Source organism: Prionailurus viverrinus, chromosome B3 (assembly GCF_022837055.1).
Source record: "Prionailurus viverrinus isolate Anna chromosome B3, UM_Priviv_1.0, whole genome shotgun sequence".
NCBI lineage: Eukaryota > Metazoa > Chordata > Mammalia > Carnivora > Felidae > Prionailurus > Prionailurus viverrinus.
In genome coordinates, this window is record NC_062566.1 from 94,204,077 (window position 1) to 94,230,486 (window position 26,410).

Sequence of the window (26,410 nt, forward strand, 5' to 3'; positions counted from 1 at the left end):
TTAGAAACATAATTTGCCTTTCCGACAAAAATAAAGTAAGTATCACATAAGAAAAAAACGTTACTTCAAACCGCACACACAAAAAAACGGCAACAGGAAGTAGAATAAGGAACCTAACGTTGCATAAAATCATCTTACACAATCATGGAGATCAAATACATACAGTTTCCACATGTATGCAGTACAAACAGACCCAGGATGAGAAACTCAAGCCAAGTGTTGAACCAAGTGATCTTATTAAAGGAGACAAAGGCCCGTGTAACTATCATCACACAGAGGAGGTTCGTATCTAGCAATACACAGGGAAACTGATGGAAGAACACTCAAAACATTAAATGCTAGCTGAATCGGGTAGAGAAATATGGACTCTTCAGAAGGACACAGTGCAGGAAAATGATGTTTACAGCATTATGCAAAAGAGAAATGATACAAAGAGATGTCGTTTCATTAAGAAAGAAATAGTTGTGAAATGTTTTATTCTAGTAAAGCATTCAGATGATTTTGGTCATTTACTATAGATAACGTGGACGGGGCAATGTGGAGAGGGGCAAGCCCATTGCCCATCATAAAAGGCAAGTCCATGGGACACGTGGGTGGCTTAGTTGGGTAAGCGTCCACCTCTTGATATTGGCTCAGGTCATCATCTTGCAGTTTGTGGGTTTGAGCCCCACATCCGGGGCTTGGGATTCTGTCTTTCTCTCTGTACCTTCCTCTCTCTCTCTCTCTCTCTCTCTCTCTCAAAATAAATAAACTTAAAATTTTTTTAATAAAAAAAAAGACAAGTCCAAACCTAAAGCAACTGTATGAAGTCATACTCCAAGATTGACCCAAGGGGCCCCACCTACAGATGGAGATGGATGCAACCACCGCCACACAAAAGAAGTTTCTAGCAAATCCATTCTCCACTCCTAGCCATATAGGGGCTAGAAAGGGGCAAGAATCAGTACTTGAATCCAGGTCTGACTTCAAAGACTGTGCTCTAATATTATACTGTCTTGATGTGGTTGGTAGTAGTGGTGATGAGAGGGGTGTGGAGAATGAGATTCATTCTTGCATATCTGGAATCCAAGGAGGCTGTGAAAACGTGTATTCAAACTCAGGGATGGGGAAATCTGGGTTCCTATCCTGCTGCTGCTTCCACTGAGTTGCCTGACCTTGGATGGGTCAATGTACTTTTCCAAGTTCTCTTTCTAAGGTTTCTTTGTCATACAGGTCAACACTGAAGTCTAAAATCTGTGATGGACACAAAAGAACGGTAAGTCCCCTCTGTCCAGAAAAGACGTTACTCATAAGAGTATCAGTGGAATACTGCAGAAATCGGATCAGCCTTCTGGACCATACTTTCTCCAGAGAAAGAGACAGTCATTACTGAAATAAAGCAGGTAGAAGAGAACAGTCTTTCAGCACTTTTTCCCACCTCTCGTTGGGAGCCAAAGATCTTCCCATCAGACTAAATACCTCTGAGAGGCTCAAGGTTCACAGCATGTAAAACCAGTTAATTTTGCAATAAGTCTGACAACAAAGTATTAATACAGAAGTAAATCTTGCAGCCTCTTAATCAGATTCTCTTCTTGTCCAAAAATGGGAACCACAGACCCTTAGGAGTTCAAGTCAACCTTAACAGAGATGGTTGTAAAAGAAGGGAGTGATAGGGGCTCCTGGGTGGCGCAGTCAGTTAAGCGTCCGACTTCAGCCAGGTCACGATCTCGCGGTCCGTGAGTTCGAGCCCCGCGTCGGGCTCTGGGCTGATGGCTCAGAGCCTGGAGCCTGTTTCCGATTCTGTGTCTCCCTCTCTCTCTGCCCCTCCCCCGTTCATGCTCTGTCTCTCTCTGTCCCAAAAATAAATAAACGTTGAAAAAAAAAAATTTAAAAAAAAAAAAAAAAAAGAAGGGAGTGATGGTCTACACAGGGTCATAAGACAAAATGGGAATCAGAAAATATCCCTCACCATTTCAGGTTAAACTATGGTGGCTAAACAGTAAGATACAGCAAAGGTCCAGACATTTAATAAGAGCAATGAGAAATATTTCCACCATTTCCTCCAATGCATTCAAAAAGCCTCAGATCAATATGAAACAGGAGGATGAACACCAGGTAGTTATAAATAGACACTATTTGATGATCAAGTGTAATTTTGCACACAGAGAACAAGTCCAAATAATCACTGCCAGAAAGTGCTTCTGTATTTCTGATTTACTTTTCAAATGGTTAAAATATGTATAAGAGAAGGAAATTTTAAAAAGCTTTTAATGAACTGGAAACAAACAAGCAAGTCTACCATATGAAATTAATCACGATATTTATAAAAGACTCCCCCAAGCACTTTAAAATGAAAGATGGGAAATCTGAGTTTAATTATATATTTGTAAAGCTATTAGATCTTAAAACTAAAAATTTCAAAGCACCTTTGATGAACAAAGTCCACACACCTATGGGACTCTTTGGAAGCCACTGGTAAGTTCTGCTACCAGGTGGCCTGTTTTGATTCTAAAGAGTGCCAAAGACATAGAACACTTCAGCATCCAGGTTAATATCAGCAAGTATAGAAGGAAACGCCTCAGAACCTCAGGGGACTATTTTGTCTCAAAGTTGTTATATTCCATAAGTAAAGGAAAATGCATTTTTAAAACTATATAAATAACACCTTCAATAAAACCAAGGTAAATTATACTTCTGTCCTGATTACTAATAAAGGAGAAAGGCATATGAGAACATTTCATTTCTAAGAAACAAAAAGACCAGGAAGCACCTGTGGCCAATATCAATTGCTAGGATGAAAACTTGGTTCAATTTAAGAGCTAATGCTGCTCTGTTTTCTTCTATGTTTGTAGGATGTATTTGCTCCCAGGACTATTCACCTGCCAGGCACATTACCCGACCAGACTGTAACTTCTTCAGTGTCTTCAGGAGTCCCTTGTCTTGGGCTCCTACCCACCTGACAGGTGCTTCACTGATGACAAAGCTATGGATGGAGCTCTTTTGATTATGTAGCAGGAAACACCTTACCAGGAGTGTCCTGCCTTCCTTCAAATCAGTGATCCACAATCCTCAGGCATTGCAAACACTTACATAGTAAGCACTATGCTCAGGGGAATATGGCTTCAAGTTATAAAGCAAGAGCAGATAGATGAATTGAAAGGGTTGAATGGCCTAGTAGCAAAATGGTGTGAAAATGGCAAGTCAATTTCAGTTACTTTCCTTAACAACTGTCAAAAGAAACATTAGGCTTAAAAAAGAAAAGCCAAGAATTCATTACAGATGGATTTTAAAATAAAAAATAAACAGAAAATATTCATATTGAGGAAAACAATGCATTTTAGCTTATTCCTTTTTCAAGAAAAAAAATGACCAATTCAGCCCAATTCCAATAAAGGTAAACTTGGAAGTTTTGTTTCATTTAAAAATTACACTCATTAAAATTTAAAGATACATTTGAACCCTAGGCATGCAGGAAACTGTTGGATACTACTGTATCCAAAAACCAATTTAATGGAAAACCTTAGTCTATGATAAACATAAATAAGTTGCACAGACTAGCAGAATGCCTAACATGTAGGACACACACAATATATATTTGTTGAATTAATGACTATATTTAGATTTGTCATGCTACTATTTCTTTCTCCTTGTTAAACCAAATTCCTAAGCCTTATACATTTTTCTACAATTACCATCTAAAGAGAAGAAAGATGATTGGCACTGAAAACAACTTACAATTTTACAACTTACAATCCATACTCAACGTCTCAAGAAGGTGTTAGCACTTAGAATTCTTCAGCAAATTCTAAGGAATTTTTTCCTTATAACTTAAAACTATAGACTATATAGAATATCTTAACAGCATATGGCCAAGTTTATGTGATCATCTGAGGAGAATAATTCAGTTTCATAAAAAATGCAAATCGAACGGTAGTGCATTAATTCATGCCAACCCTGCTCTCAAGACAGTCACCAGAGACCTCCCACGTGAAATCAATATGCATACATCTATTTAACTTTTATCACTGGCTCACTAAGTAAATATCAGGCTACAGACCACTGAGGTATTCATTATTCACAGGCAAATAGCAAACGTAAAAAGCAGGCTGATAGTGTCAAGTTGTTAACAAATCAATCGATAACTGCTCCCCTGTTTTAGTTTGCTGAATGAGGGCAAAGATGTACAACATCTGGAGCAAACTGTGTAAGTGCTAAGGTACAATCTGTGCACAGCAGAGGGATCTGTATTTATGCTGATGCGGAGACAACCTCTCCAGGAACCCTTAGGTTGTATCTGTTCTTCTCAGGCTTTAATAAGCACTGAAACAGATCCACTCTCGGTGCTATTCCTTATACAACAAAAGGGCTGAGATCCCTAAGGACCACAGTAGTGGGAAACGCTACTCCCTTAGCTCCCCAAGGTGTCCGAGACGGAGACAGAATGAAAACACATTTGAGCGCGTTACATGAATGAGGAACAAATGATTTCATCCTCAAACCTCCCAATTCTATGACTTTAGCAGCAAGATTTTTAGCATTTTTTAGGGACCACATGTTTTCACAGGCAGCTAATCCCTCCCCCAAGAGTGGCCAAGAATGGGTTTCACTTTTGTAAAACAAACAACAACCTCACATTTTTTTTCTTTAAGTGTGAACCCTGATAAACATGATGTTCATAGTGCCAAGCCCCTGGGAATAGCATCCTTTGTACATTAATTTCAGGGTGATCACTACTCCCATCTGTCTCCTGTCACAGACAGTCAATACATCCTACTGTATCTGAGGTCACTTATCCAACTTGTCATCTAAGAGACAGAGAAAATGAAATGAAGAAAAAGAAATTCAGTCACCGGAATAAAGTTGAGCTTCATGACTCCTTCCTCAATTTACACATGATAAAAACCACTGTCTACAAAGCATCATCGATGACAACAGAGCTCAAAAAGCAATGCCCATTTTTTCCTCTCATCCATTCCAACAATCAGCAGCAAGACTCAACTCAAAGCCATACACATGATGCTCTTAATTATAATTACAAAAATTGAAGGCAATATGAAGTCAAGACAGGTCAAACACCCTTTCCACTAACAGCAGGAGGTATATATAAAAAAAAAAAGGCCCCTTCTCACTTCCTACTCATTTCTGTCACTTGATCTGTGGGGACAACATGACTATTTGTTGTCAAATGCAGAAGTTAACATCGGCACACATGCATATCCCTGCTGGAAGCAAGTCCTGCTGGGTTTTAAATGAACCTGCACTGTATTTACTTATCCTCCTGTCTTATTTCCTAGGTGAAAGGTTTAATTAATACTTCACCCCAGAAACACAAGAAATAGCTTTATTGGGAGTAAAAGTCATAACAGCAATCTATTCATCCTGTGAGCGGCAATTTTCTTGCTACGTTTTCTTTCTCTTCGAGGGAAATCTCAGTCCCCTCCCTCTGCCCCAACGATGAATAGAGAGTCCCCAAAATGATCCACAACGAACAAGAGTTGGAAAACATGCTCTTATTGCCTCTTTTCCCTCTCTCTTCATCTGGGAAGCTCAGGGCACACCTTTATTCCAGAGCACAAATTCAAGCAGGCCCTCGCCACCCGAGCAAACCACACTGCCAGGTCCCACCCATTACATTTTTTCTGTTTATCAGGTTAACAGCTAGGGGCACGCACAGCCAGGATGTTAGAAGCAAGTTGCAACACGCGTGCTCTGCACCCCACCCCCACCCCGGACAGAAGCTGCACCCACTTCCCGCTGTCTGCCTTCTCCCCCAGACCTTACCCTGCCCAAGAGGTTGTCCTGAAGCAGCGTCTCCTGGAGCACTGGGGCCACCTCCTCCAAGCTCAACATGTGGCAAAGGTCGGTGAGTTCCTCCTGTCCCAGGGACCCGGTGCCTGTCGTGTCAAAACTGTCAAACAGCTCCTTGAGTCGGGCCTCATGCTGGTCCTGCTCCACCTCATCCATCCCATAGCCCACGGCGCTCACCTGTGTGCGACAGAGACAAGGGCGGGTGGTGGCAGCCCGGGAGTCCTACCCCTGCCCTCGCCAGCCCCTTGGGAAGGTTCTGTACGTCCTTGGCCCCTGATGCTGGTCCATGAGGACCTCGGTGGAGGCAGGCAGGAGAGGTGATGCTGCACCCTCACCCCTCACCCCACCCCCAGCAAGACCTCAGGTCTCTCCAGGAGCCAGCCCTGGCCGGCCAGGCGCCCACACAGGCACTCACACCAGGGCTACAGCTACACAGGTCACTCAGGGTAACGTTACCAGAATGAGGGAGTCTCCTCTCCTGCCTGGTCCTTGGGCAGGCGGCCAGTCTCAAACTCAAGACTGAAAGCACTTCTCTATCAGCTCACGAGCCCCTGGACGTACAGAAGGTGAAAGGCCGCTTCTGACACTCCGTCCTTTCAAACTAACTGTTAGCACCAATATAGGCTGCAGGGCCCGAGCTGTGAGGCAAGTCGGCGAGCTCCAGACCACCTGCCCAGATGTCGCAAGCCACCGCTGTGGCCACGCTATCTAGTTCCACTTGGCTCAGCCTAGATGCCCCCCATCACAGTTAGCATGGAGGCTTGCAGCAAGAGGCACTAGATGAATATGTCCGATACAACACAAAACCACCTCCCTGTTTACATGAGACACAATGCCTTTTACACAAGTTCCCCCAAAAGCAGTGCAATTAACTTCACTGGTGCAATTACGTGAGGTGTGACATGAAGGGTATTCCCTGAAGCTGGCTTTAGTCCCTGGGGGTTTTAGGCAATGCCTAATTGCCTAGAGAAAGGGGAAAACACTATTCCAACCTTTCAGACTATGAGCTTCAGAGGAGCCACAGACCATATGAATCATACAGAGTTTCAGGGAACCTCCATTATCCAGACCACCTCATGTCTGTGCACATGGTTAGTCTGTATTCCTTCTTTTCAACCCCCAACCCCGGGCTTCCCATTTCTCCACCTTCCATGGGATCAATAAAAACACAGGCTCATGATTAACTCAGAATCACTTCTGCTAAAAACAGACATCATAAAATTCTAGGTACCTCATATTTTAAGAGTGAAATCTGGGGGTTTCTTTGGTTGCGCAAGAATTCATTTTTAATGTGTTGGGTCTTCTGATGAGAGCCTGAAATGCGCACGTCTGAAGCTACCTTCACTATGACGCAACGGAAGCCAAACACAACCTAGACCCCTGAGACAATGACCTCAGCCATCTAAACCAGGCTCTCAGCACCAGCCCCTTGACTATAAAAAGCAGCACTTTCAAAAAATATATTTATCTTGCCCATATATTTTTTTTACTGTGATAAAAAATACATAACGTGAAATCTAACCTAACAAAAATTTATTAACAAAATTTTAAGCGCACACAACCGTCTTCTTCGCTAAACGTGCACTGTTGTACAGCGGATCTCTAGAATGTTTTCCTCTTGCGTGACTTTGTACCCACTGTAGAACAACTTCCCATTGCCCTCTGCCCCAGCCCCCGGCAAACATCATCCCAGTTTTCAAAGCAGCACCTTTAACAAAAGCCCTGAGTAAGAAAACTCTCTAACTCACGGGCGATGTGCATATAGCAGATGGGCAACACGGGTGACACACAAGTTCAGGTGTTGAACGTGGCCAGAACTGTAAATGAGAGAGGCTTCCATAACACATCAGTGCTGCTCTAGGCTGTGCTGTTTTCTTCCTACAGGCAGCCGTCCAAAACATTACAAGCTAAAATGCAACCATGACCACCTGGAGTTTCAGCACAATGAGGTAGGCTCAAGGTGTTTTCAAACAGCTCGGCCACTACTCAATTCATACTGGGGCCGCTCATTAAGGCAAAGCAGCACCATTTAGGTCCAGGCTCCTGGTCTTGGGGTCTTTTAATTCTCAGCTTTTCTATTACTAAGGTGCTGTCGGTTCTGGCTGCCTTCCCAGGATTGGTCTGTTGGGTTAACTAATCACCATGCAAATGTTTTCAAAATAAGTTGAGAGTGCGATATAAACATCAGAGCATCAGAAAAGAAACACCAAGGTGTTAAGCAAAGCCACAAAAGTTAGGAATTTAGACAAGACCAATGCCTGCCTAATGAGACTCCGTTAGAGTCTGTCAGTTTGTTGTCGCCTAGGATCTGAGACTCCCCAGGGGCCCTGGGATTTTCAAGGTTGCAGTGACTCTCAGACTCACTCTGAATTTTACAGTCCCCTGGGCTATACATAATCTGACCAACTTCATAAAAGGCAGACAATTCCACTTTTACTTGATTTTGCATATTAAAAAAAACCCTCAAAAGTGAAAGAATTCAAAAATTTCCCCTTTTTATTTTTAAGGCATGGGGATTGGTTCATTGAGAGCAATGAAAGGGGACCATAAAACTCATAATGTACTGAGAAGTCCTGATCTCATCCATGGCTTTGGATTCAATAAGCTATCATGCCCTGCTCTTTGGGAGGTCATTGGATTTTTCACTAAATCAAATCTCTTTCATTTCACAGCAGCTTTCCTTATTTATCTCTTTTTTTTTCATCTCCCTCCTTCCCAAGACGCTATGCTTTGGAGAACATTCTTTTGACTGGAGGGGGGAAACAGCCTCAACCCTGTGGAACAAATGAGCATACGGAAACATCCAGAAGATGTTACATATGGTGACAAGTTGTCAGTCCTCGTTTGGCACAGAATGCATTTTTTTTTTCTGGTTGATATTATTCCCCAAATGTTCGTGAGTAATTTCATGTGCAAGAATTTTTTTTTCTCCCTGCTTGGCAGAAATTTCCGTAAGGACAAGGTCCACAACTTATTTCTTTTATATCCTCCCCCAAATGCATAGCACAGTCTGTTCCTCACACCAGACACTGACTCAGTGTAGGGAGATTCCATGAGTGGAACCTTACCCTGAATGAGTGATGAAATGAGCCTATGAAGATTCTGAAATACCCATTTCTTCCACAAGCACACCTCTCCTTCCCCCATCTGACCCCTTTTGTCAAAGGCATTTTCCGTCTTGGATATCACTAAGCAGAAGCAGAAAGCCAGAACCCACTGCCAACCTGTAGCATCTAGAACTGTCCGGAGTTTGATTAAGGAGTCAGTAATTAAACCAATGGATTCATAAACTTCGGCTGTAATTTTTTTTTTTTTTTTTGAGAGGGGCGGTTATAGGATGTGACTTCGGAAGAGAATCTGTACTAAACCACTGTCCCAAGTCCCCTTGTTTATAGAATGGGAATAATAATACCCATCTGGAAGGGCTGTCCTGAGGGTTAAAGATGGCAAGCAAGTGAGAGGATGACCCCAGAGAAAGTTGATACAAGAGGGGAATTGAGAAAACCACCAAGAAGATACTTGTGACTGACAAAGGCGGGGTGAACTGAAGTCAAGCAGCCCTAGATCTGCTTTCAGAGAAGCAAAGCGGGAGCTGCGGAATGCCATTGGGAGAGCAAGAAAGCACAGGCCAGGTATTATATATACAAACACTGTTGTATCACTAAATGGTCAATGGTGGCAGGTAAGGCTCAGGGCTTCTTCCATTTTTAAAGGCAGATTATTGATAAATTTAACATCAATCAAAAGCAGAAAGGCTGAAATATTGTTGGGAGTTAAGAAGAAACTTTTTTTTTAACTCCTGAACATCTACCGTAAGTCTGGCCTATGTTGAGTACTTTACATAAATGATCTCATTTAATCCTTCTAATTCTTTAAAGTAGACACCATATTCCCATTTAAGATGCAGAAATTGGGGCTTGGCAAAATTAAGCAACTTCTCCAAGGATACGGTGCTAATATGGGGATGAAGTGGAGATCAGAACTCTGGTCTGACTCTAAATTATACTCTCAGTCCTGTGGATGCACACAGAACACATGAACAGGACATCACTGGCAAATCACTTATCTCCACCTTTCTGTGTTAATCAGCTAACCACTAAAGTCCCAGAAACCACCGCGAAAACCTGATGGCCACAAACCCCTCCAAATTGGAGTGGGGAAGGATGGGGTTTCTTCCCCCCTACCTCTCTTAATCCACTTATTGAATAATTACAAGGCACTAGAGAGGTATGGAATGAGCATTCTCTTTTTTCCAAAGCAGTTTTGGGATTTAGGGCAAAGAAGAAATAAAATTTTGTATAAAAATGACCACGGAGAGTTCCATATCTTCAACAGTGGGCACAGTACAGAAATTGATAATTGTTAAATTACTTCCTCAAAATGCTTAAGTATGTCTGGTCTGTGCAATCAATGCTTTCCACAGTTAAAGTCTACCTATACCCACCAGTGACAGAAATCTTACTCAGAGATGCGGAAAGCTGGGCTTTGAGTAATAAACCCTCCTTCAAATTGCCAAGAATAACTCCAGTTTCATAAAGCCTCCCACAGGTCGTGGCCCCTCTTCGCCATCTACTTTCCCAATCAAACTGACAGAAGCCTTTACAATTCCTTTGGAAAAGAACGGTCGGTGCAAGCAATATTTTGGAGTTTTAACTAAGGATGGTTAAATAAGAGGCAAATGCACCGAGCCATTAATCACAACATTTACCACCCAATAACCACCCATAATGAGAACTATTTGGAACAGTTTCCTTCCAAATAACTCCAAACAAGGCTGCCAAAATGTGCAGACCCTGACGGGTATGGCCATTACTGATCTGTGTCCTTGCGCTCCACTTGGCAACCCCGGCTGATGAAATCAGGGCCAACTGGGCCTGGAAAAGACATAGGTGGAGGTCCAGCTGGAATAATGAACTCCCCAACATAAGGCCAACATGAAGTGGATACATGAACTTATGAACTTTCCAGCATCCAAGGTACACAGCAAGGAGCTTGTAAGAATGGCACCCCAGCCAAAGGGGACGTCTGTTCTGGGCCAGAGGGAGTGAAAAAGGGACAAAGTCTGGCAAGGGAAAACCAAATAATAAATGAGCACAATGCCAGAGCCCCTCGCCCAGGCCTTTTATTTCCCTCCAGATGGTCCAGCAGCTGAACAGCTATGTGGAATGTCTGGAGGCCCCTCCTGGCTCGGCCGCTTTCCTTAGGTATCATAATAGATGCTCTCAGATTTGTGTTCAGACATAGTTGTTGGGGGCCTGCGGACCAGGCAGTGGCCACCAAGTGACTAATTTAGTTACTTTATAACCAAAATGGTGAACATGGACAAATCCTGCTTAGAGAAAGCTTTTCATTCGTGCCTTTAAGCTTTCACCATTTGGCAAGTCAGAGTCTCATAATGCCAATGATCAAATTAAAATGTTTCTTCTTCCCCCTTTTCTGCAAACACTTTAATTGCAAAGATCTCCAGCCTTAACATTTTGGACTCATTTCAGTATAAAATGAAATAGTGACAAGAATAAATTCAAGTTCAGGAAAAGCTTAATAGAAAAAGCAACAGTCTTTTTTCATCTACATATCTATATATCTGTACTTACATTACATTTGTATAAAATATTTCTGCCAAAAACTATGGCTACTCATCAAAATGACTCCTGTCAGGTAGCCTCCTCTCGGTTCAGAGAGTATCTCACTTCTAGCTGGATACTGCAAGCACAAGAATATCACCCAGAACAAAATCATGGCATAAAGAGAGAACACCAAAGTTTAAATGCCACTGCACAGAAAAAAAAAAAAGTCACATTAAATAAATATGAAAGAAAATAACAACCTCTGTTAATCTACACTATAAAACTGAATTTAACTAAGGACGTCCTACTAGCATTTATTCTACATTAAACATTAAAAAAGGTTTCAGGATTTTAATATTTAGTATATTGCGGTGTACCAAACACAAGCTTTTGTTAAACCTAATGGCTATGTGGATTACCAATCAGGTGGTTAACTCTGGGCAGCTGGAGGAATAAAATCATTAGGCTAGCACCTTGTAGCTTCGGTAACCTGTAATCTGCTAGTAAGTAAAATTACAGAAGCAGAAAACAGAGCTACAGGTTTGTTTACTTATTTATTTTGAGAGAGAGAGAGCGCGGGATCAGGGGAAAGGCAGAGAGAGAGGGGAAGAGGCTGAGAGAGAATCCCAAGCAGGCTCTCTACTATCATCTCACAAACCATGAGATCACGACCTGAGCCGAGGCCAAGAGTCCAACGCTTCACCGACTGAGCCACCCAGGCACCCCTGTTACTTTCTGAAAAGAGACTGCCTATAACAACGTTCACTTCTCAAGCCGCATGTACCTGAATTAATTCAGAATGCCTCGGGCTATGACTCCAGTTCCCAGAGGAAGAGCTTCCCTTCCCTCATCTATAAACCAGGTTTTCCCACCTTTGTTTTTTATGTGGACATTAGAACACAAACACTTCGTAATTTTTCCACCCAAAAGTTTGAATAAATGATTAACTGCTGATATACATTGCAACAAAGAAGTGTCCTAATTTCAAAAAAAAAAAAAGTTGCTTGCTTCTACATTCCCATAATCTTTTTCAAGTTCTATTTTATTCGTAAATAAGATAAGAACATCTTTTTGTAAGCCTCAGTCTCTCCAGAAGCCTCTGCCCAACAGATGCAAGCTCAATAGCCAGAATTCAAACCACATAATTTATTGGCTTACAGATGAACTGGCATCTATAAAAACAACCCCCCGCCCCGAGAAAGGGCTTTAGGCAGCTTGAATCCCACTTGAATACTCTGGCTAAACTTGCCAGCCCTTTTTCAAGGTAAGACTGATAAAATGCATTTTCGTTACCAACACAAAATGGAAGCATCAAGATTGGTGAAATGTTAGTTTAGAAAGTCATTTGCAGTGACATTTAAAACAATTTATTTTAACAACATTTGACTTACGATAAGAATATTGCCTATTAAATTAAGGTTGGCTGTTCAGAATTCACTGGTGCCCTGTTCTCCCCCTCTGTGACAGTTAACATCTTTTGATACTAAGGGTCATCACATATCTAAAATGGAAAAAGGACAAGAAGAAAGACACCGGGCTATTCTGAGCAAGTGCCTATTAAAATGACTGATCCGTGACATTTTAATGTCAAGACTGTACCCCTGATGGCTTCCATTCCATTGCCCTCTAAAGCTTTCTCCTGCCGTGGCAATATCTCTGTTGATGTCCAACACATTTGGAACATCTGTAAGTCCTACCCTTTACCTATACAGCGGTTCAGAAGGCTTTCCCCTAAGGAATCACCAGAGAACAGGTGGAAATAAACAAGTCTGCAAATAAACTCCCCAGGAGGTCACTCTTCCTCCCTAAGAAACAATGACAACAGCTGAAGAGACTACAACAAACTGGTTTTTCAGCCAGCCTGTAATGTTACTTTTATACACAGTCTGGAAATTATCACAAACACACCCCCCCCCACCACCTCCAGGGCAGATCTGCCAATATTTCAGGTCATCCACCCCTACGCTAGCCACTAGAGAAGATTCAAGATAAAATTAAGCTGACACAGAAAAAATACATTTCCTTGTAGACTGTCAAGCCTCTCGAAAGCAGCAGGATGAATTTATGTTAACATATTTAAGGGAGCCCAACGGAGAAATCGTCCATGGCCTCAGGAACTTAGCCCATGCACCATGATGGACTTTATCAGGATTCTAATCCAAAAAAGCTACCATGTCAGTCACAAAAGACAACTACACAATCTGTTTTGATTTCAAAAACTCAGAAGTTATATGGCAAGTCCATCTCAGGAATTCCCCTGCCCCTGTTAAGAAGGCATAAGATCCCATTATAGCTAAGTTGTCAAAACAAGGTACGTGGTAGGGTAGCTTTCCAGCTCCTGTTTCACGTGCACCTTAACCTGGGTTTTTCAGGGCAGAGGCTAAGAAAACGTCTCTTCCTGTCTCGCTTTCAACTTCACAGAAAGAGCTTTCGACAGGAAAGTGTTTCCATCAGCCTTGTCCTTTTGTCAGGGACCGGTCTGGTAGCCGAAGAAGCCCAGCCCTTGGAACCCTGGAACGCTGCACTCCACACTTCCATTCCGCTGGTCTGGCGATCAAGGCTTTCAGGCAATAACCCAGTGTCATTTTGTTCTCTCCCCTTCGTTTTTAGCAATTGCACCGGGAAAGTCTTTCTATGTGCATTTCTCCCGCGCACCTTCTAAAATTCCCCCATTCGGGGCCCCCAACGGCACTCCGCAGCACCGAGCACCCAGGCTCATCACCTCGGGTTTCCCCCAGACAGGTTCACTTCAGCTTCTCAATCCCCAAGGCTGCCCGGGTGGTTCAGGCAACCGAACCGCCACCCTTTCGGCGCGCTCCGAGACTCCAGTCCGCTCCTGGGTCCACACACAGTAGCCGCTTTCAGCTCGCGGCTGCGGGCTGGGACCACGGAGGTGGCGGGGGATCCCAGCCCCGGATGAGCGGCCCGAGGGCGGGCGCGCCGCCGCGGTCCCTGCCAAAGCGATGCTGCAGATGCGTCTCGGAGCCGCCCGCCCGGCGCGCCCCCGGAACCGGCGGACACCCCCATTGTGTCACCAGGCAGCGCGCTCTCTCGGCCCCCGCCGCCCTCGCCTACCTTCTGGCGGCCTCTCCGTCGCGCCCGCACCGCCGGCCGCCCGCCTCCAGCGCTCTGCAAAGCGAAGGGGGACGCTTTGTTAGGGCTCAAGAAGCGGGACAATACTTCGCAGCCGGCGCCGCGGTTCCGGGCGGGCGTCCTTCAAAAGGACGCGGCCGGGGAGCCGCGCGAGCGTCATTTCCATATGTAAGGAGCCGGCTCGTACAAAAGCGCGGCTCGCCGGGGCCGCGGCGCGCATCCTCCCCGCCCGCCGGCCCGCCCCCCGGCAGAGCAGCCCGCGCCGCCCGGGCCCGCCCCTCCTCCCGCCCGCGAAGGCGCCCCCTCTCCGCCGCGTTCCCCCCCACCTCGGGAGCGCCCCGCGCGCCCCGACCTCGCACTCCCGAGGGGAAGCCCCAGCCGGTGCCCGTGCGGGGTCCGCCCTGGGCGCTCAGGGCCTCGCAGACGGCGCGGGGGGGCAATGCGAGGCCTCCGCGCACCCCACCCCCCCGCCAGGCCGCGGGGCGGGGGTGCCCCGGGAACGGCTCCTCGCTCACCGCGTCCCGGGGCTCAGGCGCCCGGCGCCGCCGCGGGGACCATGGCCGCGGGCGCACTCGGGGCTCGGAGGCGGCGGCGGCGGCGGGACGGCCGCGCCCAGCGCGCTCGGCTCCCGGCTCGGCCGCGGCCACCCGGAGCTTCGGACGCGGGGGAGGAAGGGCCGGGCCCGCGCGGGGAGGAGGAGCCAGGGCGACGCCGGCCGGGGCGCGGCTCCTCCTCCGCGGCCCGCGGCGCCCGGGCGGCCGAGGGAGGAGCGCCACGCGGTGTCCCGGCCCCCGCGGGGTCCGCCCCCGGCCCCCACCCGGACGGGTACAGGGCCCCGGGTTCCGGGGATTGCTCAGGTAGCGGGAACACGGGGAGAGCCCGGTCCAGGGTTGGCTGCTGGGTGACGTTGGGAGGTCGCTTCGGAGATTTGAACTTGGAAAACGCAGGGTTCTAGGGGCGCAGGTGGATCGGCGCTCTCAGGTCGCCGTCAAGCAGGGGCTAGTGCGTCCACCCCTCCACCCCCTGCCTTCTAGTCTCTCCTTGCGAGCGCGCCGCTCACACCCCGCTGCGCCTGAGACACCCAGCCAGCCACCTCTACGCGTGGAGGAAAGGCCTCCGCCTCCAGACAGCGGGACCTTAAGGTGGAGATTCAGGTGCCTCTCTTGCCCCCAGGCGGTCCTGGATTTCTCTGCCTTTGAGCGCCCTTGGCCCTCATTGGAAGAGGGCTCCAGGGAGAGCGAAGAGCTCTAAGACTTCACTCCGAACTCTGGAACAAGTGTGATCGTCGTACCAGGTCTAGTCGGGCTTCCGCACCTGCCCACCAGGTTCTCAGAGGCTCCCACCCGCATCAGGCCTTCCGCGGGTACATCCAGCCCTCATACACTAGCCACACAGGACGGAGATTCCTTGGAGTTGGTTGTTCTCCAGCCAGCAATTGTTCACTGTTTACCACCTCCTACCCCTACTCCACAGCTCCCCCAAATGCTCTCCTTTTTCACTCCTCCCGCCCCCATCTCTACACTTCTGATCTGGATGCAAATAGGATCTTAAGCCCAAGCCAAGAAGCAGCAGCTGAGGGCAGGTGACATCCACTGTGCTCTCTTCCAACAGCAGCGTTCAATGTGTTGGCCTGGAAGAAGAAGCCGCCTGATTTATTATAACCCACAAGTCTGGTTATTTCAGCAAGAAACTGGAGACTCTTCCCTTGCTACTGAAAGAACGAGGGGTAGACAGGAAGGAACCTATCATTCAATGAGAACCCAGTGTGCTGGAAACTTAGCAGAAATGATCTTACCTAATGCTTGCACCACCTTTAGGAGACAGACCTTATGATGCCCATTTTGCAGATGGGGAAACTGGGCCTCAGAAAAACTAGGGAGCTTGCTCAGGATCTTGCAGCTAGTACATAACACAGCTGAGCTTCAAAAGCAGATTACACATGTGACAAAATTGCACCAAACCAAATACAGAAATGAATATATGTAAAATTAGTGACGTTTGAATAAGGCCCTAGGATCCTATTAATGTCAGTTTCCTGGTTGTGACATTGTGCTACAGTTATTCAAAATATTACCATTGGGTAGAAGGTCTATAAGGGATTACTCTGTACTATTTCTTAAAACTTAATGTGAATCTACAGTTGCGCCCTAACCAAAAGTTTGTTATTTAAAACATCTGTCTTGGGGCACCTGGGTGGCTCAGTCACTTCGCCTCAGGTCATGATCTCGCAGGTTCGTAGGTTTGAGCCCCACATCAGGCTCTGTGACAGCTCAGGAGCCTGCTTCTGATTCTGCATCTCCCTCTCTCTCTGCCCTTCCCCTGCTCATGCTCTGTCTCTCTCTTTCAAAGATAAACATAAAAAAAATTAAAACAGTTCTGCCTTATTTTAGAACCAAGCTCTCTTCTTTCAAGACATACTCCTCCCCCCACCCTTTTTTAATACTCCTGTGCGTGCCCCCACACACACACACACTCATGTACTTTGTGCACAGTTGTTCTATCCAGTAATAATTATACAACACACACTGGTAAGTGAATAACTAACTTGTTGCCAGAATACTTACATAGGTGTCATCTCATAAATAAGAGAAGAATGTTCATCGGGGAGGAAAACAGCCAACAGTCTTAGAAGGTAAGAATGAAGAGATGTTTCTTTGTTTCACCTAATCTCTGCCATGGGAGCCTCATCCTACTGGTTCTCTCTCCAAGCATCCCTTTTACCTGCAAGAATCCTTAAGGTGTGGATTGTTCTTGGGAGCCACGGGTTGTGGGAGGTGGCGTTCATTCCCTGTAGAGAAAGGTCAGAATTGGTGGGGGTTGTGTGATTTGAGAAACACAAGATACTCTTTCTTAAGAGGAGTGAATGGGGCGGAGTTAATGCTGGGTCTAGAAACTTGAAATCACATTCAACCCCCAGCCTTGCTACAAAGGAGGGGAGAGTGTGTGGCATGAGGACTTGGTGGTGTAGCTTTGCAAGGATAATCCTACCAAGGCAGATAATTTAATACCACGTGCCTGAAATTTAGGCTACACAGGGTGGAAGTTTAATCTTGGTATGTCTAGAGTCACTGCAAAAAAGCAAGGACTTACCTTAGAACCTATCACTTAAGCTTTTCTCTGTTAAAAAAAAATGACGATAACAGCAGAAATAGTAGCTAAGCTCCAATTCTACATTATATACAATAGGAGGAAAAATGAAAAGAAGCATAAACATTTACCCAGCCTTTACAGACCACATTTCACTTTTATCTGTTGTAATTTATTTGCCTCTGATATTAACTCCCACAAAGAGCCTTGTTCAGGGACTCAGGATCCTTAAAGTATTTGTAGATGATGTTTTCGAGTGGCTTTTCTGCAATGTTTTTCAGTATTGGACTGGCCTTCTCAAGTGGCTAAAAGCTCTAAAAAGTTAACCAAGGAATAATCTAGGAAAGAGAAATTTATTCTGGTTTCTTCTTGAAGTAACTTTGTAATGAATAGTTTAGAGTCAGAACAACAAAAATGATTTTTTTTTTAAAGGAGAAAGAAAATTCAGGCTTTGTAAATTTCCCAGGATCTACAGAGTTATCTTTTTTTTTTCCCCCCCTGGGCAAGGAAAGCAGATAGTTGTAACCAAACTCATTCTACCCTAACCCAAAGTCACAGTTGGATGTAAGTTATTTCTTACAGCACAGTAAACAAACAACAACAACAACAAAAAACACCTCTTCTGTCGTGCTGTAGAATTCCCAGCTGCTTCTACACTTGTTTAATAAATGTTTTTTCTTATTTCTCTGACCATGTGAACTAATCAGAACAAACTTCAGGTAAGTTGCAAAGCTGCCTCAGGTGGGGCTCAATGGTTAAAGCAGATTATCAGTTATAGTCCAAGCCAGGGACTGTCTGGATGAAAGGGACATCATATTGTCCCCCAAGAACCCAAGGAAATGGGTGGTGAAAGGAGGAAAGGGGAAATTTGGGTTCCATCCAGATATGTAAGTCAAAGGCTAGGAGAAAGTGTCAGTGACAAAATGGTAGTGGTTAAGAACCCAGGAAGATGCCAAGGAAGTAGACAGAAGGCAAACTGATTTACACTCTTGCCCCTGAAGAACCCTTATTTGGAACTATGATTCTCCATTTTCCTTCATGAAATATATGAAAGAAGAGGATACATGGATTCAGCACAATCTATTATTATTATTATTATTATTATTATTATTATTTTAAAGTAAGCACTAAGTACATAGTCTGTGCCTACTACTGTCCTGGAAATCATGAGATATTCAAAAGAACCATCAACTTTGGCTCTTGCCCTTGAATGTATTATTCTCTCTTGGGGAAGTAAAAACATGCACAGGAGAGAGTAAGAGAGTAATGTGAGGTAGCACAGGATTCTAATCTAATCCAATTGGGAGGATATGCATATATAGCATGGGAGGGAAGAGAGGGATGAGTCCCCTAAAACATGGCTTCTGTCAGGTCATTCAGCCCATGGGCTTCCGTGTCGGGTCCTAGATATCCTTCCTGGTAGGCAAGCATCCACTTGATCCCTGCAGATGAATGGATGCTCAGTGTCTCCAGACAACCTACCCTCCTTCTACTCAACTCTTACGTGCTCCCCTGTGAATCTCCTCTGTGCTGCTCTTTCTGCCCAGCTCATCAGTCCTAAGGAATATTTGATACCCTGTCTCTGTCTACTGTCTTTTAGTTGACCCAATGGGTAATGCACAGCAGGAAGTGATTATTGGACATGTGCTTTCTGGAGCTCATGAATTGAGCATTTAGGTGCTTTCCAAACACTTGGTTGGTGCTCACATGGAGAAGAGATGTTGCCTGTGTGTGTGGCAGGGGAGGAGGTCTGCTCTTCACTTTGGCAAGGATCGATTTTCATGTATCTGGAATCTGGAAATGTTCTACTGTTCTAAAAACTATAAGTGCCCGAAGATTGACACTCCAGCTTCACTCAAAGTAAAAGAAAATGAAATTCTAGTTTAAGAAACATTGGTGTTCTTTCCCCTCACAATCTCTTGAACACTTAGCCAACATGACATGACATTTTACCTTTAAAAAAAAAAAAGACTTGGGGCGCCTGGGTGGCGCAGTTGGTTAAGCGTCCGACTTCAGCCAGGTCACGATCTCGCGGTCCGTGAGTTCGAGCCCCGCATCGGGCTCTGGGCTGATGGCTCAGAGCCTGGAGCCTGTTTCCGATCCTGTGTCTCCCTCTCTCTCTGCCCCTCCCCCGTTCATGCTCTGTCTCTCTCTGTCCCAGAAATAAATAAAAACGTTGAAAAAAAATTTTTTTAAAAAGACTTTTGAGTGGAAAATGATGTAATATTTTTTCCCAAGCAAGACTCCTTTAAGTTTTCTAGACTTTGATGTGCATCCAAAAGACATTGGAATCCAGAAACCTATATTTTAAAATAGGTAACAACTGAATAAATTTTAAAAATAGTTCTGTCCAATAGAAATGTAATACAAGTATTTGTCACATGTATAACTCCAAAATTTCTAGTAACCACATTTTAAACAGTGAGTTAGTAGAATTGTTATATTTTATTTAACCGAATACAAACTCAAATTTTTATCATTTCAACATGTAACCAATATCAAAACTTTTTAATGATATAACTTACATTAGTGTTTGTACTAAGTCTTTGAATGTGGTGAGTATTTGGTACTGACAGCACGTCTCAATTCAGACTAATCACATGTGGCCAATGGCTACTCTACCCACAGTGCAATGTTAGAACAAGAAGAAGATTTTAAGTGCATCTAACCCTGTTCCTTCTCACAAGGAATTTGTGACGGTTGGGGGCCTTGCTCAAGTTGATCTCGCAGTGATTGCATCAGACTCCTCAGGCTGGACTGACCACCCTTGGCACTTGCCTTCCGGGAGGGTTTGTGGATGTTGCAAACAGCTGCCTCAAAATGAAACAGTGTTTCAAGATATTGTTAAAAATCACCACCCTCCAAAACCTTGGGACCCCCCCCCCCCCCGAATAGTATCTTAAAAATAAAATTTCAGAAGACAATAGTCTAAAATATACAATTTTAATACATAGCAACGACAGCCCTGCAGGCCATTTGTTAATGCGTGCTCCCACAGCCTACCTGTTTTGTGCTCAGCTGTATCTGGGTCTGCAGGGCACCCAGCAGAGAGAGGGCTAGGGGCCCAGAAGGCCTGTCCTCTGGGGATTGTGCAAGTAGTTCTTCTCCATCATCTATCCTTCCTCTCACCCGCATCAGCTCCTGCCAGCATCCCGAAGACCAGGATGTTGCTTTCCATGATTAATCTCAAAGACCTTGAAGTAACTGAGTGACCGTTTGTCTTCAATCTGCACATTTTGCAGTGCTTTCTATTCTGAACCAGGCCAAAGCTGCTTGGGAGGAAAATGACCATTTCAGAAACAGAAAATGAGACCAATAGTAAGAGAGCATGGCTTCCAATAATGAGGACATTTGGGAGTAAACTGAATAATGAGGGCATTTTTGGATTGATGAGAAAGAAATTAAATATGCTATTACCAAAAAAAACCCCACATAAATCTTTGATTTGTATTTTGTTTTCAATTGGGAGAAAATGGGTATGGGATATAAATTAGAGCTCTTTCCACCAAAGTATGGAGGTGTAAGTGATGATAAATTTTATGGTAGTGAGCTCTGTGAGTCATATTTCAATCTACAAAAAAAAAAATGTCATCTTAGAGGGTGGCGTTTTGGGGGCTACTGTGGCGATGCCCAGATACCACACCCAGACTTTAATAAAAAATAAAAATATATTTTTTCTGATTCTTGATTATTGATAGGCTGTGTGATGAGCAACATCATCGGCCTATCTCTGGGTCCCTAAACTATAAATAAGATAAAAGAAAACAAGATCAGCAGAGAGAAAAATTAGGGCCTATTTTATGTGTGTCTGTTCTGAGGCCAAAGTCAAGAACAGGCAAATTCTGTGTGTGTGTGTGTGTGTGTGTGTGTGTGTGTGAGAGAGAGAGAGAGAGAGAGAGAGAGAGAGAGAGAGAGAGAGAGAGAGAGAGACGGGGGGAATAGGTAGGTGGGTGTGCTGGAGAGCTTCTGTTTGTCCCTCTGGATGCCCCCTCTGCCCTTCTCCACCTGCCCCATGACCTAAGAGGCCAGCTTAGATGTACTGCATGAAGGGGCCCTTTTGCACCTGGCTTCCCATTAGGTTCAGCTCATGGGGTCACTGGCAAAAGATTGGAGGAATGAAGGGGCATGAGATTGGGGTATTTATTTGGCCAGCTTGCCCCCTATAGGGTCTCTGTAGGCTGGTTGCATCCCTTAAGACCACAGCTTCTGCCACAGCCCTCTCCACACAACTCTGTCACCAGTTCTCCAGGTATCAGTGGGGCTTGGTAACAGCACCCCCTGTTACCAGTTTCCAGGCAGGCCCTATCCTTGTTTCTCTGCACCCAGCCCACCCCTTTGTAATTAGTCTCCTTATTAACTATTCTCCAAATACCTAATTTGAGTTCATCCACTATTTCCTTCTGAGCTTTTGATTGATAAAATAGATATGCATGCATTCCTTGCTCCAGAAACAGTGACTCTTCTGTCTATCAGCAGGAAATAACTTTTTTTTTTATATCAGCATGAAATGAAATTTTCCACTGCACAGAATTTTAAGTCATTTCCCCAGAAGCAGACCCTGGGATGAGGATTTGTGTGCAAGAATGTTGTTAAAGAGATACTCCTTCATTCTGTAAGGGAGCATGGTGGAGAAGAGAAGAAGGAGGGGAGGGAGGAGCAAGACAGGGAAAGCAGAAGAGAAGGACCCAGTCGAGGGTCCACTTTCAGGCAAAGCCCCAACCTCATCCGGATCTGGAGAGGAGCTCTGGAGCATAAACCACATTCCAGAATGTGCCCTGACTTGACTCAGGGGAGCTAGGCTTTCAATCTCCTGCACCAGTAAGTCAGGGACCCAAGAGCATCCAGGCAGAGCACCACCAATTTATAGTTCATATATATTCCCTGTAATTTGAAAATAGGGAGGGGAGACATGCTGATTATTAATTGGTTTAATAATGGAGTTATTAGTAGAGAGGAATGAGAACCACCTCCAGATACCAAAAAAGCTCACCGCAGATGCTAAGGGGACACATCCTTTGAAAAACATCACGTGGAATCATATAGTATTTGCTTTCAATGGACTCAGTTAATATACTTTAATATTAGTAAAAATCAAGACATGGCTTAATCTTCTTAAAAAGCAGAGGCATCTTTGTGGGAATCTTAACTACCAGATGCAGGTAGTAAGTAGTTCTATGGTATGTGTGTGTGTGGTTGGAGGGATGGGGGGGGGGGTGTATCAACACTTGCCATTTCCCTCTGAAGTTCCTAACACTTGGAAATTTGTCATAGCATCTTTTCTCATCTGCAGTTCAAACAGTTTTTTCCAGCAGGAATTCAGCTGAAGTTGAAATCACCATCTGGCATCTCATATTGAACCCGGTTCTTTGCGTGCCAAGAACTTCTTCTTTTGGAAATGACGTTGACTGTGATCTTTCGAAAATGTTTCCTGGGTTGGCAGTCTTGACTGAACAGAGCAAGAAGCCTGTCTTGGAATTTAGGAAGAGATATGCTGAGCAAATCGTGGCCCTGGGAAGAAAAGCGCAAGGTGAAAAGTTGAGCCTTAGGTTGTGAAACCCCAGAAGCCCTCTCTATCTTTTATTATTGAGCTAAAACCAGCTCAGGTGGAAAAAAAAATCTCAGCAATATGATCAGTAGCAGCACAAATGTTGCACAAGACCTACAAAAGGAGTATTCAATTTGAAGCAATAAATGCTATTTAAGACTTTCCAGGTGGGAGGTAACATCCTCTTTGCTGTAGGGAAATAGGACAACTAAGAAGGGGTCTCTTCTCCCAAGGAATTCCCTATCTTGGGGCTGGAGATGCATGGGTAGAAACAAGATAGACGATAGTGAGAAGAATAGCTGACATGGTCTGCCTCTTCTCAAATGCCTGGGGACCCCTTTTTACCATTCCCATTCTCCTCCATCAGCTCTGACATACTTTTGCTTCCAATGGCTTGCACCTATGGCTCTCCTGGAGTGGCTGCCCTTGAGTACTGTGTACACAGTCAGAGAGTGGGATGTGCTTGGGAGCTGAGTTGCTTACCAGTGACTGTTCGGTGTAGGGATAAAAAGGCTCAGCCGCCTGGCCTTACAGCAGGACACAAACTAATGTCCAGGCTTTCCCTACCGAATGAGGTGGAGAACTCCCTCTGGGACTCTGTCTAAAGGCACTCTTGCTCAGTCCCTTTCTCTTGTCCGTCTCCTTCTCTCCTTCATTTGCCAATCCCTTCAGGGAACATTTCCTTAATAAAACACTTCGCTACAAATCCTCCTCTCAGGATCTGCTTCTGGGAGCCTGGCCTAAGTAAGACAGGCACTTCACAAGAACAGAAACAAAATGCTGAGACAGCAAAGAAGGACTGACTAATTCTGCCTGAAGATCAAGGACCTTTCCATAAAAGGAGGGTATTTGAGCCAGGCCTTGAAGGGTAATTTGGATTTTGCCAGGAAGACAGAACTGAGAAGTGTCACAATAAACCTGAGGAAAGTACATATATGTGCAGCACTAAGGAAGGGAATGGTGGAGACTGATGGGAGATGGGACTGCTAAGGTAGGCTGGGAGTTAAGTGAAGATGAGTCTTGAATGTTATTAAGGAGTTTGGACTTTAAAAAAAATGGCCATAGTGAGTGATTGTAGGTTTCTGAGCAGAGAAGAAACATGATACATCCTTTCAGAAAATAATTGAATGGAGGGGCATGTGGGTGGCTCAGTCGGTTAAGCATCTGATTCTTGATTTCAGCTCAGGTCATGATTTCACAGGCATGGGATGGAGCCCCATGTTGGGCTCCACCCTGAGTGTGGGTCTTTCTTGGGATTTTCTCTCTCCCTTTTTCTCTGATCCTCCCCCGCTCCCAGACAAAGATGGATAAATAAACCTTTAAAAATTAAAAAATTTTAAGAAAATAATTGCATGGAAATATAAAGAATGGGTTGGTGGGGTAAGAGATAAACAATGGAAGCCAGCTGGGAGGGGTGATTGTTACAGCAATATTCTGGGTGAGGATGATGAGGGACTGACTTAGGGCATGAGAATGAAAAGGGAAGGATGGATCTAGAGGTTGAATGAATGGACTTATCAACTAACTGGATGTAAGTGGGAAAACAGCCATCAAAAGTGACTAAATATTGGTTTTGATCAAAGAGTGAATGATGGCGCCATCAACCAAGAGACAGAACCTAGGAGGAGAGAAAGACAGATGGGGGAGAGAAATCAGTGAGTTCATTTTTAGATATGTTGAAATTGGATGAGACATCTGAAAAAATAATCCCTAATAACTCAAAGAAATTTGAATGAAATCTGAAAATTCATCCGGGAATAAAGAACAAAGAAAAAAAAAAAGGATATTAGGAACAACTGGAATATTCAGAGACTCATGAAGTTCCAGTTCAAGGTTAGACCAAAGAAACACTTTTTAAAATTAGCTCTCTGGATAGGAATCAAAACAACAAAATCAACCATAGAAACCTGGACACCTTTTAAGAATAAGAACACTTAACATTCACTGGTCACAACAGTGTAATGACTCAGTTTCGCCAGGATTTTATTTTGCTGATTGAAACTAGAGTGGGGTGGACATGGCTTAAAGATTAGATCTGATGTACTACATCTGTGTGACTGTTCGGAGCAATCTATGAAAGCAGAGCCCTATGATGCTGGCACTGAAATACAAGCAGAAAAATAGCGCTTTCAGTGTTTGTGACCTATTATCTGTCTACCGCAACACGTTGCTGGAGGAGGGACTCCTTAAGAAACAGTTCCATCAACTGACAGTGGCTATTTCCTTAATTATTGCTGTTCGTTTGTTTATGGGCTTGAGCTGACTTAAAAAGAAATACATCAATATGTCCATGAATCGTATTGACATTGCAAGCAGCACAATTAGAAGAAAAAGCACAAGTCCAAATTCTTAAAAAGTGTTTCAGTTTGAGGAACAATCTACTTTATATGATTATAAGGTTGTTTCAAAAGCCAAATGAATTATAGGGCAACATAGAGGCTTCCTGACTCTGTAACAATGTTACATTTAGAGTCTTCTCTTTGAGAACCCCTGATACTTAGAGAAACTAACACATTCTTCTATCTTAGGTAAGCTGTTAAAGATTTTAGAAACCAAGTTACCCATAGAAATGATACAGAAAGAGAAGGTAGAAAATCCAAAGAACAAGAGAAAGAGGACATTAATTGTATTTATTCATTCATTCTCTCTTCCTCCCTCCTTCCCTCTTTTCCTTCCTCCCTTGGTTCCTCCAATCCTCCCTCCCCCACTTCCAGAAACACGTGAGGACCTACTATGTGCCAGGAAGTGTACTAGGAGTTAGAGACACCATACTGAGCAAGGGAGACATACATGATCTCTACCTTTGGGGATTTTAAGTCTATCATACTTGATTTCAGATTCTGCATGTAAATAAAAGATGGTATCTCCTGTCCTTCACTCCTGTTCTCTCTCACCTTCATATTGTATATTAAAGCATATTAGGTTCACCCATTTTGGGGTTAGATGTGCTACCCATAACCCAACTAGGCTACCTTCATTTGGAATTCAACTCTCTCATTTAACAGTTGCGTACATTTGGTCAAATGACTTAACCTTTTGACCCTCCAACTCTTCACGTATTAAGCGTAGATAACAGCACAATAGCACATGCCTCATGGGACAGTTGTATTACAAGGAGATCAATTCATTTAGAACTTAGAATGGGCAGTGGACAATCAATTGATGTTATCCATTATTATTTTTAGCCTGCACAGGAATAAATAGATGAAACAGGTCACATCTTTTAAAGAGCTTATAGTCTTGCCGTTGGAGACAGACAGGTACACAGATAAAGGCAATAAAGTGTTGTGGGTGAACAATGAAGGAAGAGTGTTTAGGCTGCAGTTGGTCA

The 26,410-nt window shown here is 44.3% G+C and overlaps 1 protein-coding gene across 7 annotated transcripts in view; it reads right to left on the reverse strand.

Moving 5' to 3' along the window:
• NIN (ninein) overlaps window positions 1-17,037 on the reverse strand; it is a 101,360-nt gene extending 84,323 nt beyond the window's left edge. For 2 of the 7 annotated variants that reach the window (XM_047861719.1, XM_047861717.1), the window contains exon 1: window positions 5,761-5,789. Coding sequence is in view for 5 of the 7 variants with exons in the window: in XM_047861712.1 (XP_047717668.1) it covers window positions 5,761-5,887; window positions 14,430-14,483; window positions 17,012-17,022 (192 nt within the window). In the remaining 2 variants the exon portion in view is untranslated. Of the gene's footprint in view, window positions 1-5,760; window positions 5,965-14,429; window positions 14,484-14,962; window positions 15,032-17,011 lie in introns of those variants that run through there. The other 5 variants (XM_047861711.1, XM_047861709.1, XM_047861712.1 and 2 more) reach the window with 5 other exon arrangements.
• Window positions 17,038-26,410: the final 9,373 nt, after the last annotated feature.